The 14,026-nt window shown below is 40.7% G+C and overlaps 1 protein-coding gene across 5 annotated transcripts in view; it reads left to right on the forward strand.

Annotated features, from left to right (window-relative positions):
• The window catches only part of actr3b (actin related protein 3B), a 74,451-nt gene extending 61,938 nt beyond the window's left edge, over positions 1 to 12,513 (forward strand). For all 5 annotated transcript variants that reach the window (XM_052015927.1, XM_052015928.1, XM_052015929.1 and 2 more), the window contains 5 exons: positions 2,882 to 3,055; positions 6,441 to 6,533; positions 9,665 to 9,790; positions 10,816 to 10,899; positions 11,638 to 12,513. In XM_052015927.1, the coding sequence (XP_051871887.1) occupies positions 2,882 to 3,055; positions 6,441 to 6,533; positions 9,665 to 9,790; positions 10,816 to 10,899; positions 11,638 to 11,733 (573 nt within the window). In that variant the 3' untranslated portion in view covers positions 11,734 to 12,513. The remainder of the gene's footprint in view (positions 1 to 2,881; positions 3,056 to 6,440; positions 6,534 to 9,664; positions 9,791 to 10,815; positions 10,900 to 11,637) is intronic.
• The last annotated feature ends 1,513 nt before the right edge of the window (positions 12,514 to 14,026 follow it).

The following is a 14,026-nucleotide window of genomic DNA, read 5'->3' on the forward strand; positions in this document are numbered from 1 at the left end:
GATCCTGAACTGGCAGTCATGACGTTAATTTCTGGTATACTCCCATTCTGGCATTTTAAACCTTTTTGACCTACGCTGCTCAGTGCTGGAGGAGCAGCACCTCATCCATTGACAAGGAGCATTCCAGTTTTATGGTAACGCTGAATTCAACAACTTTGGATTATAACCACTGCTCCCATGATGTCAGACACTACTCTTCACATTTTCTCTATTCCCATACTCATACCTTGTCTCTTGAGTCATTTGATCGTCACCTCAAGAAGGTGGCCTCCATCGCTAAGGACCCTCAGCATCCGGGATGTGCCCTCTCGTTACTACTGTTAGGTAGGAGGTACAGGAGCCTGAAGACCCACACTCAACAATTCAGGAACAGCTTCGTCCCCTCCACCATCAGATTTCTGAATGGTCCATGAACACTACCTCGTTATTCCTTTTATTTTGAACTATTTATTTATTTTTGTACTTTATAGTAATTTTATGTCTTTGCACTATACTGCTGCCGCAAAACAAAAAAATTTCATGTCATATCAGTCAGTTGATAATACATCTGATTCTGATTCTGATTACTCCTGTACCCTACCACAGACCTTTTGGTTTTGCATGTTGCTCTTTGCTTATTCTCTGCAACCCCTTAGTCTCTGGCCATATATACTGGCAGCACAGGTAGACAGGGTGCTGATGAAGGCATATGGCATGATTGCCTACATAGGTTGGGATGTTATGTTGCAACTTCACAAAACAGTGGTTAGGCCGCACGAAGTATTGTGTGCAGTTGTAGTCGCCACATTATAGGAAGGATGTGGTTGTGCTGCAGAGATTGCAGAGGAGATTCTTCAGGATGTTCCCTGGATTGGAGGACTTCAGTTCGGGGAAGAGATTGGGTAGACTGGGTTTGTCTTCCCTGGACAGTCAGATCGAATGGACAGTCAGAGACTTTTCCCCAGGGCGACAAGGGCTAACACAAGGGGACATAATTTTAAGGTGATTGGAGGAAGTTATAAGGGGGATGTCAGGGGTAAGTTTTTCACACAGAGAGTGGTGGGTTCGTGGAACGCCCTGCCAGCAAAGGTTGTGGGGGCAGATACATTAGGGACATTTAAGAGACTCTTAGACGCATGAATGATAGAGAAATGGAGGTCTATGTGGGATGGAAGGGTTAGGTAGATCTTAGAGCAGGATAAAATGTCGGCACAACATAGTGGGCCGAAGGGCCTGTACTGTGCTGTAATGTTCTATGGAGCAAAGGAGGCTGAGGTGACCTAATAGAGGTATATAAAATTATAAGAGGCATGGATAGGGTTGATGGTCAGAATCTTTTTCCTTTGATATGGTATCAAAAATAAGAGGGTAGAGGAAGGAATATTAAAGGGAAAGTTTTTTACACAGAGAGTGGTTGATGTCTGGGACTAACTGCCAGAGGGAGGTGGTGGGAGTCAGATGCAGTCACTACATTTAAGAGTCAGTTTGTTGGCACTTAAATAGGCAAGGCATAGAAGGATATGGAGTACAAAAAAAACAAACTGCTGGAGGAACTCAGTGGGTCAGGCAGCATCTGTGGAGGCAAAGTAATGGTTGATGTTTCGGGTTGAGACCCTGCATCAGGACTGAGAGTGTAAAGGGGAGACAGCCAATATGAAGAGGTGAGGGGTGGGTGCAAGTGATAGGTGGATCCAAGTGAGGAGGGGTTGATAGTCAAATGGGGACAGGTGGGGAAGGGAGGGGTGGAGATAGTGACAAAAGCTGGGAGATGATTGGTGGAGACAGCAGGGGGCTGCAGACTACAGAGTCTGATAAGAAAGGAAGGTGATGAGTTGATGAGTGAAGCCAGTTGAGGGATGGAAACAGTGGGGGCAGGGGTAAGAAACTGGGTAAAGTGGGATGGGTGGAGGATTTTGGAAAGAAGGAGGTGAACGAGAGGACCTGGGTGTATCAGAAGAAAGGAGCAGAGGGGGTACAGGTTATCTGAAATTCGAGAATTCAGTGTTTGTGGGTTGTAGACTACCCAAGTGGTTATGAGGTGATGTTCCTCTCGTTTGTGTTTGGCCTCACTCTGGCAGTGGAGGACAGAGAGGTCGGTGTGGGTATAGGGAGAGGAATTGAAATGCTTTGTCACTGGGGTCCTCAAGAGTGCCATTAGAAGGATATGGCACTTGTGAGGGCAAATGGGATTAGTGTAGTTGGGCAAAGGTGTTGGCATGGACGTGGTGGGCTGATGGGTCCATTTCTGTGCTGTAGAACTATTCAAAGTCCACGCAGATAGCAGCAAAGGTGAGAGTCAAATATGAGTTACTTCTGAGGCTATAACATTACCTGCTGTGACACTGTGCTACCCCAGTATTCAGTCAGAAACACTGGCGGTATAATAAACTGATTTTATGTCCAAGTTTAAAATCTTGCATCTGTTCATTTGTAATGATGAGGCACAAAAAGTCAGCAAGTTAACTTCCATTATCACAGATGAAGTGGTTTAATGAACCAGTTATGTAAGGGAAGATTTTTGGTTTCAGCATTTTCTGGAGCAAATTCCAAACTGGTGATTTTCTGTCCACTAAAATCGACCACTGAAGATTCACTAGTTTGGCGTATGCAATTTCCCAACGTGCCATTCCAATTTCATTTGGGAGTAATTTGATTTTTCCGTAATTCCAGATTTTATTTTTTTCAGTTTTGTGTTTCTGTAATGCATTCTGTGTGCAAACAAAGTCTTTTGTTGAACACTCAAACATTTAGTCAGTTAGTTAGGACCAAGATTAATCTTGCTCTTCATAAACTATCTCACCCACTTTGCATAATTCACAGGATATATTCAAAATACCTTGATCAGTAGTTTTGAGCTATTGTACTCTTTCTGGTGACAGCTTTTGTAATTTGTTTTTTTTAGGAGAGGTACTGTTATATCTGCCCAGATATAGTTAAGGAGTTTACCAAGTATGACACAGATCCTGGGAAATGGATTAAGCCATATGTCGGCATCAACGCTATTAGCAAGCGGCAGTTTGCTGTGGACGTGGGCTATGAGAGGTTTTTGGGGCCTGAAATTTTCTTCCATCCTGAGGTGAAAGTACCTGCCATGCCCTGATTCTGTTTTTGTGTGTGTTCTGTATGTTGTTGTTTTTTATTCTACTCTAGCTTTGTCTAGAAATCAAATCCAAGACCATGGTGTGCTTTATCTGTGAATGAAAATTATTGAACAATTATTTTCATAACTTGTAATCTCCTAAGTACAGAGATCCATCAAGATATAAGCCATCCGACTTGTTCTCTATCTTGCACTTGTGATTGGAGCAGACAAGTTTATGCAGTGGGCTCAAGAGGAGGAGTGACACTGATGCAAGAAAAGTTTGTTCCAGTCTGAAATTATATTGGTAAATTGGTTTATTATTGTCACATGTACCGAGGTACAGTGGAAAAACTTGTCTTGCATACTGTCCATACAGATCATTTTATCATGCAGTGCATTGAGATAATACAAGGGAAAACAATAACAGAATGCAGAATAAAGTGTTACAGTTACAGAGAAAGTGCAGTGCAGGCAGACAATAAGATTCAAGGCCATAACGAGGTAGATTGTGAGGTCAGGAGTCCATCTTATTGTGCTAGGAGACCGTACAATAGTATAACTGTGGGATAGAAGCTGTCACTGAGCCTGGTGGTACGTGCTTTTGCAAGTATTGCAGGGAAGGTACTGGTGAGACTTCTCTGCACTGTAAATATACCTACCCATGGAGTGATTCCTCTCACATCCCAAAAGTTATGGAGGACAACTACATGTGATTAGTCTGGAGAGAAATAGTGCAGGAAGAATGGTGACAGGGAGTTTAATACTTAGTGGTGTCTAACCAGCAAAAAAATTAGAGGGAAAATAGCAGATCAAATTCAATCTTAATGAATATTGTCAGTTACTTTCAATGACCATTTCTATTGTAATGATTTGGAGAATGGCTCAAGGGTTATGAAGTGAGAAGCGAGGGCATAGCTTGATGGGAACCCTGATAAGAGGATGGGTTAGTGAAAGTAGAAGAAAGGATGGCATTTGAAAATTGGCCAAAAAAAGTTGGAACCATTTTGGAGGCTAAAGAGTTGACTATGTTTAGGATGCAAAATAAACACAGAGGGAAGGTCAAGGGAACAAAAATTTAGTTTCAAGGAGGAGAGCTGGGAGATGAGGATGAAAGGTGAAAGAGGACGATCAGGAACAATAGAAGATAACTGTGTGGATGAAGTTTGCTGCAGCAGGGTGGTGACCCTATTGTAGTTAGCTGTATCCTTTCCTGCAACCTTCATCTCAAACCTCTTTTGGCCCCATAATATGCTGCAACTGTAAACTAAGAGTACCTTGAGGGCATTGCTCCATGGCAGAGCCAGAACTTCATCTACTTAAAAATTTTCAAAAGTTGAGCTTTGTCTATTTACTTTTTATTAAGTCACCTTTAAACCTTAGCATCCCACGAAGATTTATATTAATACGAGATGCTATTATTTGATTGAGAAGCATGAGTGTAGGTGACATTGTAGGTAGCCAGGAAGGAGTTTAAGAAGGGACTTAGGAGAGCTAGAAGGGGACATGAGAAGGCCTTGGCAAGGAGGATTAAGAAAAACCCCAAGGCGTTCTACACGTACGTGAAGGAAGATGACTAGGGTGAGGGTAGGACTGCTCAGGGATAAAGGGGGAAACGTGCTTGGAGGCAGAGGAAGTAGGGGAGGTCCTTGATGAATATTTTGCTTCAGTGTTCACGGAGAGGGACTGTGAGGTCAGTGTAGAACAGGCTAATGTGCTGGAGCATGTCGAGGTTAAGAAAGAGGCAGTGTTGGAGCTTCTGAAAAACATTAGGATAGATAAGTGCCTGGGGCCGGACGCGATATACCCCAATTTATCTCAGGAAGTGAGGGAAGACATTGCTGGGGCATTGATGATGATCTTTGCATCCTCCCTGGCCACAGGAGTGGTACCAGAGGATTGGAGGATGGCAAATGCTGTTCCATTGTTCAGGAAAGCTAATAGGGATAATCCTTGGAATTATAGACCAATGAGTTTTACGTCAGTGGTGGGCAAGCTATTGGAGAGGATTCTTAGGGACAGGATTTACGAGCATTTGGAGAAGCATAGTCTTATTAGGGATAGTCAGCATGGCTTTATGAGGGGCAGGTCATGCCTCACAAGCCTAATTGAGGAGGTGACAAAGCAAATTGATGAAGGTAGAGCAGTGGATGTGATGTACATGGATTTTAGTAAAGCGTTTGATAAGGCTCCTCATGGAAGGCTCATTCAGAAAGTCAGTAAGCATGGGATCCAGGGAAACTTGGCTGTGTGGATTCAGAATTGGCTCGCCCATAGAAGACAGAGGGTAGCTGTAGATGGAGTGTATTCTGCCTGGAGGTCAGTGACCAGTGGTGTTCCGCAGGTTCTGGGACCCCTGCTCTTTGTGATTTTTATAAATGACTTGGATGAGGATGAGGAAGGGTGGGTTAGTAAGTTTGCAGACGACACAAAAGTTGGTGGTGTTGTGGATACTATAGAAAGTTGTCATAGGTTACAACAGGATATAGACAGATGCAGAGCTGGGTGGAGAAGCGGCAGATGGAGTTCAATCCAGCAAAGTGCGAAGTGATACACTTTGGAAGATAGAACTTGAAGGCGGAGTGTAAGGTTAATGGCAGGATTCTTAGCAGTGTGGAGGAACAGAGGGATCTTGCGGTCCAAGTCCATAGATCCCTCAAAGTTGCTGCGCAGGTTGATAGAGTGGTTAAGAAGGCATATAGTGTGCTGACCTTCCTTAGTCGGGGGATTGAGTTCAAGAGCCACGAAGTAATGTTGCAGCTCTGTAAACCTCTGGTTAGACCACACTTAGAGTATTGTGTTCAGTTCTGGTCACCTCATTATAGGAAGGATGTAGAAGCTTTAGAGAGGGTGCAGAGGAGATTTACCAGGATGCTGCCTAGATTGGAGAACGTGTCTTATGACAATGGGTTGAGCGAGCTAGGGCTTTTCTCTTTCGAACGACACAGGATGAGAGGTGACTTGATAGAGGTGTATAAGATTATGAGGGGCATAGATAGAGTGAACAGCCAGCACCTTTCTCCTAGCGCGGCGGTGGCCAATACCAGAGGACATCCGTTTAAGGTGAGTGGAGGAAGGTTTAGGGGAGATGTCAGAGGAAGGTTTTTACACAGAGAGTGGTGGGTGCCTGGAACACACTCCCCAGGTGGTGGTAGAGGCTGATACAATAGGGACATTTAAAAGACTCCTAGATAGGCGCATGGATGTAAGAAAAATGGAGGGTTATGTGTTGTGTAGGAGGGAAGGGTTAGATTGACCGTGTAGTAGGTTTATATTGGTCGGCACAACATCATGTCCCGTACTCTACTGTCCTATGTTATATTTTTCTTGTCTATGTGCATTTGAACAAAATGAAAATTCAGATTTTATTTTGTTTTTACAGTTTGCAAATCCGGATTTTATGCAGCCAATTTCAGATGTAGTTGATGAAGTAATACAAAATTGTCCCATTGATGTAAGGCGGCCATTGTATAAGGTAATACAATTATTAAAATAAAAGCATGTTGCAGATCAAATGAAAGGTCTGCATACTTTTTGTTTGACAGCCCAAACTGCAAGATGAAATAACTTCAAGCAACAGAAGTCAACAGTTGTCTAGCCCCCATTTGTAAATGGGCCCTCATGTAGGTGGGTTTTAGGAGATTCATGGTGGGGAGAGGAGAGTTGATTGAATGTGAGGAGAAAAATGGGATTGGTGTTGATGGATCCTTGATGTTTGATGCAGACACAGTGGGCAGAAAGGACCTGTTTCAATGCTGTACGACTCCATGGCATATTGGGCTTCTGCCATCTGCAGTTGATGGCATCAGCACTGCCAAATGCAGTTGTTTTGGCCCAACTGGCCTTAACCCACATTTATGCTCCATGCAAGCCTCCACCCCAAATTTGTTTCTGATCTGAACAGCTTTTATGCATCTATCCAACCATCCCTTATTTGCTCAACCATTCCTTGCGGTGAGAAGTTATGGAGAGTAATCATTCTCAGGGTAAAACCAATGTCTTGCGATTCTGTTCTGGATTTATTGGTGTCCATCTTGTATTTATGAACCCAGTTCTGGGTTTCCCTCGAGGGAAAATATCTTCTGCTTACTCTGTCAACACCCCTTGATAATAGGCCCCTACTGTGTCACTGTTCAGTTGCTACATTCTTTAAATGAGATCATGGTTGATCCTGTGTCTTTTTTTTTCCTGATCCCATTTTCCCTGATTTCTTTAATATCTTGCTTTTCAGGAAAAGTTCTTGTGTGGTTGTTTTTCTCTATTTACTCTTTCAGGCTTGTGGTGTAAGAGCTAGATGGCACTGTTGTACTTCTGATTATCTCCTTAATTGAACATTGCAGATGTTTTTTTATCATTTATAGTTTGTTTTTCCTTTTGAGTAATGCTGTTTAAATGTAAACACATTGCAAAAAAAAGATATGGTGGGAATTACAGGGACATTGCTATTGATAAATCAGGAGTGCAGTGGATAACATGCTTAGAAAACAAAAAGTATATGGGAGGTATGCAGAGTAGGTCATTGAGTCAAACAGCACAGAAACGGGCCCTTTGGCCCAACTGGTCTATGCTGACCAAGATTCCTATCTAAGCTAGTCCCATTTGCCTTCGTTTGGCCCATATCCCTCTAAACCTTTCCTATCCATGTACCTGTCCAAGTATCTTTTAAATCTTGTTAAGGTACCTGCCTCCACCACTTCCTCTGGCAGCTCATTCCATATAGTAATCACAGTCTGGATGAAAACGTTGCCCCTCAGGTTCCTATTAAACCTCTCCCCTCTCACCTTAAACCTATGCACTCTAGTTCTTGATTCCCCAACCCTGGGAAAAAGACTGTGTGCATATCTATCCCTCTCATGATTTTATACACAAGCCATATGTAAAATGTAGGTGTACTTGTTCGAGATAACATAATGGCAGTCTAAACGACAATGACAGTCATCGTGTCTGCGCCAATGGAGGAAGAGTCTTGCAGCTTAATGGGACCTTTCAACACGAGGCCGATTGCCCTGCAAGTCATGACTCTTCAAGGCTGGGATCCAAGTGAATGTGATAAGGGTTTCTTTCCACCACCCTTTCAAGTACACGAAGTGTCATCAGCTGGAGGATCTCACCCAACAGGTTTTTGGAGTCTGAGCAACAGCTGATGGCACTTGGTCCATCATGGGTGTTTCAAGGGTAACTTGTTTCAGGAGGTAAGTGGTATAAAGGTGGACTGTGTGGTTGACAGTGAGGAGAAAATCATTTTTATTTACAGTGTGTTAACAGGCCCTTCCGGCCCAACGAATCCGCGCTGCCCATTTTAAACCCAAATTGACCTACCCGTACATCTTTTAGAATGTGGGAAGAAACTGGAGCACCCGGAGGAAACCCATGCAGACACGGGGAGAACGTACAAACTCCTTACAGACAGCGACGGGAATGGAACCCTGATCGCTGGCACTGTAATAGCGTCGCGCTAACCGCTATGCTACCGTGCCACCCTAGTCAGTTGGTCAGAAATGAAACATTCCAGCGAATTGTGAGTTAATGCATATGGGAAGGTACAATCTAGCAAGGGAACGTGCAATAAATGGGGGAATAATTAGTCATCTGGAGAAACAAAAGGATCTTGAGCAGTTTACATCCACAAATCTTGAAAGATAGCAGGGCAGGTCTAAGAGCTGGCTAAGAAGCCATACAGGGTGCTCTCCTTATTGGCATGGAATATAAGATCAGGCCATTTTGTGAAAATTACGTAATGTTAGACCATGGCTTGATTACCGGGTACTGTTCTGGTCACCACGTTACAGAAAAGATTGCACTGCAGAGGATTCTGAGGAGATTTATAAGGATGTTGCCAAGTTTTGAAACTTTTAGATCTGAGAGCTGTCGGGAAAAGATCGGGTTATTTTCTTTGGAATAGGGGAGGCTGTGAGACTTCATTAAGACTTAGTAAATTATGGGTAGGGCTTATTTCCTTTGGCCAAGGGGTCAAAACCCAGGAGGCATAGACTCAAAAGTAATTGGTAGATGGATTAGAGGGGAGATGAAGAAAAATCCTTTCACCAAAAAAGTGCTGAGATTTGCTTCCTGAAAGGGTGGGAGAGGCAGAAACACTAATCACATTAAAAGAAATGCTTGAATGTGGACATAAACATGATCTACAGGGCCACAGACACAGTGCTGGAAGAGGGATTAGGTTGTGATGCTCTTGTTCAATCTACACAGACATGATGGGAAAAATAGAGCTCCTGTATATTGTAAATTTTGAGTGTTTGCATTACAGGCTTTAAATATAACTAAAAAATCAAATGGGGAATTCTTTACACAGAAATTGGTGAGAATGTGGAGCTTGCTACCACAAGGTGGTTGAAGTGAATTGCGTGCATGTATTTAAGGTAAATTGAATATAATGATGAAGAAGAAAAAGAGTTTATGCTGATAGTAGGGTGCGAGATGGACAGAGGCTTATGGGAGCACTAAGTATTTCTCTCTTGTTTATTTGATGTCATTCCTGTTGACCAGTATTTGCATTTTCTTTGTATGCATGGGCATTTCATATAGTTTGTGCTGAACTTAGTCACATGCAACATGAGAATATAATTTCTAATTAAATATTTCTTCCAGAATATAGTTCTTTCTGGAGGTTCAACAATGTTTAGGGATTTTGGACGTCGTCTACAAAGAGATCTAAAAAGAGTAGTGGATGCGAGATTAAAAATTAGTGAACAGCTTAGTGCTGGTCGAATAAAGGTGAGATATTTTCTAATTCTCTTCTTTTTCTCTAATTTTTAGTTAATTTAGAAAATGCAGCCGTAAAAATAATCCTCCTCTCAGATGTACTTCAACCCTTTGTTTTAAAGAGGGTACTGTATATGGTGAATGACAGCAAAATTGTACAAAACAATTACTGTTGAATGATGTCACTTAAAGCAATAACTTTGACTTTTTGTGCAATTGTTTTGAAATCCTACTGCTAGCTAGTAAAGGTGAATTTGGGTTGGCCTAAAATTCATGGGTTATTTTTAAAAGATCAGTATTCTCTCAGTTTAATTTTATTATTTTGAGCGCGTATATTCATTTGAAGAAGAGGCATTCAGGTATGTTGAGCATCCTGGCTGTGATAAAAATGTGACCAATTTGTATTACCCTGGCAGTATTTTCACTTACCTCCACTACATATGAAATGCAGAGAAGTTACAGCTGAATTTGATCACTTTGGCATTTACCCACCATATGACTAAATTAATCCACCCTGTTTTCATATCTGTTTGGATAAATGGTTGATGAATAAGGGAACAGTCTAATCTAAGATGTTAGTATGGCTTCTGCTTCAATCTTTAGATCTGCAAGTGAAATATGCAGCCTCCTAAATGTGTAGAGGTTTATCTTCTTTCTGTACTAAACTCTTCAGTCATGGCTTCAACTATGGTATTGGTACTGGTTTAGTGAAAAGCTTGTCTTACAAACCAACCGTACAGGTCAATTCATTAACAGTCTTCTAATCTGAATCAATCATAATTTTAAATACTTGTTTTGTTCAGAAACAAGCCTTCTTAAAAGGGGGGACATGGAAAACAGTTTTCCGAATAAAAAGTCAATTTTAAACATGTTTATTATACTAATTACAATTTAAATTGCATAAAGCAAAAATTAAACAGGAGCAAGTTCTAAAAATGGAACCAAATGTTTATATACAGTAATGGCAGTAAAACCTTGCAACTGATTCAGGATACTTTTAAAGACTGATTATCGATTTTTTTATTTTCTTCAATAAGCCTAAGCCAATTGAGGTTCAGGCGATAACGCACCACATGCAGCGCTATGCAGTTTGGTTTGGTGGCTCCATGTTGGCATCAACGGTAAGTGGACAACGCAGTTCTGACTGAAGTTTCTAGGAAAATCCTATAGTTTGGATAGGAAAGAGCATGTTTTTATAATTCAGTTTTCAGGATGTGGGTGTGATTGTCAAGGCCAGCATTTATTTCCCATCCCTAATGGCCCTTGAGAAGGTGGTGGCGAGCCACCTTTTGAAGGTACCCTCATAATGCTGTTGAGTAGGAAGCTTCACGATTTAACCCAAATATGTGGTTTTTGATATAGCAAAGGGGTACTGTTTTAAATGCCACAGTGCTGTCCTGATGCTCAACTGACTTGAAACCATTGCATCAGACATGTAAACAGCCCTTAACACACACTGTCAACATACAACTGACTTTAGTTACTGTGCCAGGCAGCGATTTCACTGTGATATCTTCACCCTGTTGCAAGGCTATAACTTAATGTTAAGAAGGTAGGCTGAGCCAGCACAAAATTATGGGATACAAATTTATCTCTGGGCATTAGCACTAAATGGTTGCTGGAGTCAACTAGGATTGCTGACCTAAGAGCCAGTACAGACTGAATGGGCTGATGGCTTTCTCCTGTGCCATAAGAATTCTTTGATTCTATGATTATGAGATTTGTGAGTGTGAAGACCCAGAAAGCAAAAGGATGGTTAAGTGAGTATTGGGAATAACCAACAAGAAATAAAAAAATGTATTATTTTTAATTCACGATATCATTCTTGCATGTTTTTCCCTTTCTTTTCCTCTCAACAGCCTGAGTTTTACCAAGTGTGTCATACAAAAAAAGATTATGAAGAATTTGGTCCTAGTATCTGTCGGCACAACCCAGTTTTTGGTGTCATGTCATAATAACAACTATGACTGCTTCCAGCATAGGAAATAAAGGGCCTGCTGCAAAACAGGATGGGTGTAACAACTGACACATTTATACACTGCTGAATTGAAATCTGGGCATTTGTACCTGGAATGCTTGTGCTATAGAGCTGGGCACTGTCTAGACTCATTTCCATTAAGCTCACTGTGTGCCAGCTATTTATGTTCCAGTAACTGTTCCCTTTACTTAAGCTTGTTAGGCAAAGTGTTTTGGATCCAAAGTATAGTACATATACTAGTTTTTGTAAAGCAGTGCTGGCAGCGTTAATCCTCCCTTTCTTCTGATGAGATGAGATGCTTCGATTAAAGGGATTTGTTTCCTTTTATAAATATAGAAAGATATATTGCAAATCATGTGACAGAGCTGTGTTTATATTTCATAATTTTTGTATTCTAAGACTGAAACTGTTTCCTAGCACAATACTGATGAGTGTATTGATATATATATAAATTGAGCATTTTGGACTTGGAAATGTGGAGCTCCTTGGCATCGATGGTTTGTTTAAAATAAAAAGTTCCCTCTTGGGTTTTTGTTGTTGGAATAAAATTACCCTTAAATTATCAGTTTTCAGTTGAGAGTGTTAGTTATATCATGTCTTAAATGTTGATGGTGCTTGTATAGTAATTTATTACCAGTGTTTCAGGGTTGTTTACTCTGAGCTAGGATATTGAAAGAAATGTTAATTATTTTGAGATTTTGATAGTTGGATGACATGCTACCTTGCACCAGTCTAATAAAGATGCTTCATATCCAAATTCCCCAGAAGTTTGCTATTTTGTCTTTTATAAGATTATGTTTTTAGTAAATATTTACCATCCACTGCTGTTAATCTAGTCATTTTACAAAAAAAGCTGAAGGCAATTCTTATTAAGGAGCTCAAATAAAGCAGCATGAGAATCTGTTAATACTTGAATCTTTGATTTATCCAGTAATTTATGGGTGTAGACTGTAAACTACTTCAATATCCAACTTCTTTTTGCTTAAAATAACATTCTTCACTTTTTATTAGTTTGAGCTTCCTGAAAACTTAAAATATCGGGCTGTTCTACTCCCAAAGGCAATAGGTGGAGTTTGGACCTGCGAGAAATGGATTTCTTAGTTCTTCCTTTTTGCTGGCTTGAATCTTAGGACCTGTAGTCAATGTTATTTTATCGGATCATGCTTTGATAATCAGGTAACTTTAGTAGGTAAGAGCTTAACTAACATTGTTGTCCATCTTGATCCTAAAGTAGATTAACGGCCAACTTTACAATCAATATCCAGATCATTTCATTTATTCTTGTGTATCCAAGGATATCAATTAACGTTTGACTGGTCTACCTACGGTTGGCTTTCTTCCCTGAAGCACTGCAATGCCTTGTGGGAGAGCTTAGATCCCAGTGAGATATAAAGGAGCTGTGCAAGAAATGGAGAGTACAAGTGAGCAATTTACAAAAAAAAACAAAACTTGAACACAAAAATCTGATTAGTTTCCAGATTTCAATTTTCTTTTCCAGTACAGAGATTGTAATGCAATTTAGTGAAAATATGCATCCTTAAGTGTGTTGACTTCTGGTGCATCTAACAATTAAGCTCCAAAGCTTCATAGATGGCCACTAAGAATGTATCTTGAAAAATAATGTTGCAGAATGACGACTATCAGAATCATCCAGAGAATAAAATTGCAAATGGTTTTGCAGTTTTTTTCTTCAATGCCACTTTCCTTTGCTGAACTATTCTCCTTTTGACGTTGTTGGATTATCTTGCCGTGCAGATGGACCACTTTTGGTTCACATCATTCCACAGGGACTGCTGACACGTTATCTCCCTTACATTAAGTATGGAAAGCATGTCATTGCTGATGATGAATAATTTAGGCTTCCCTCCTCATCCCCCTCACTTTCAGTTCTAATTTTATATGAAACCTTTGCAATATTCAGGTGATTGATTTCACCCCATCAAAAATACAATTGAGAAGTTGGATCTTTTGCTGTTTGTGCCAATTTCTTTAAGAATGTGTTGCAGCAGCAGTGAATTTCAACAAATGATCCACCGGAGATTTTAATGAACTGGAACCCTAAAGGCTTCCAAGATTGATAACCTATACCTTCATAAAACTATTAATGAAGAGCACTGTCCAACAATTCGTAACAGCTTTAATATTCATCCCGGTAAATTTATTACAATCAAATGCATCTTGTTAACCCTTGTGGTATGCACTAAGTAAAAATTATATTAATTCTGAAGTGTACGCAGGGTTTAAACTTCAATTTCCATCAGCAGTTTTGA

The sequence above is a fragment of the Pristis pectinata genome, chromosome 5, assembly GCF_009764475.1.
Source record: "Pristis pectinata isolate sPriPec2 chromosome 5, sPriPec2.1.pri, whole genome shotgun sequence".
Lineage (NCBI taxonomy): Eukaryota > Metazoa > Chordata > Chondrichthyes > Rhinopristiformes > Pristidae > Pristis > Pristis pectinata.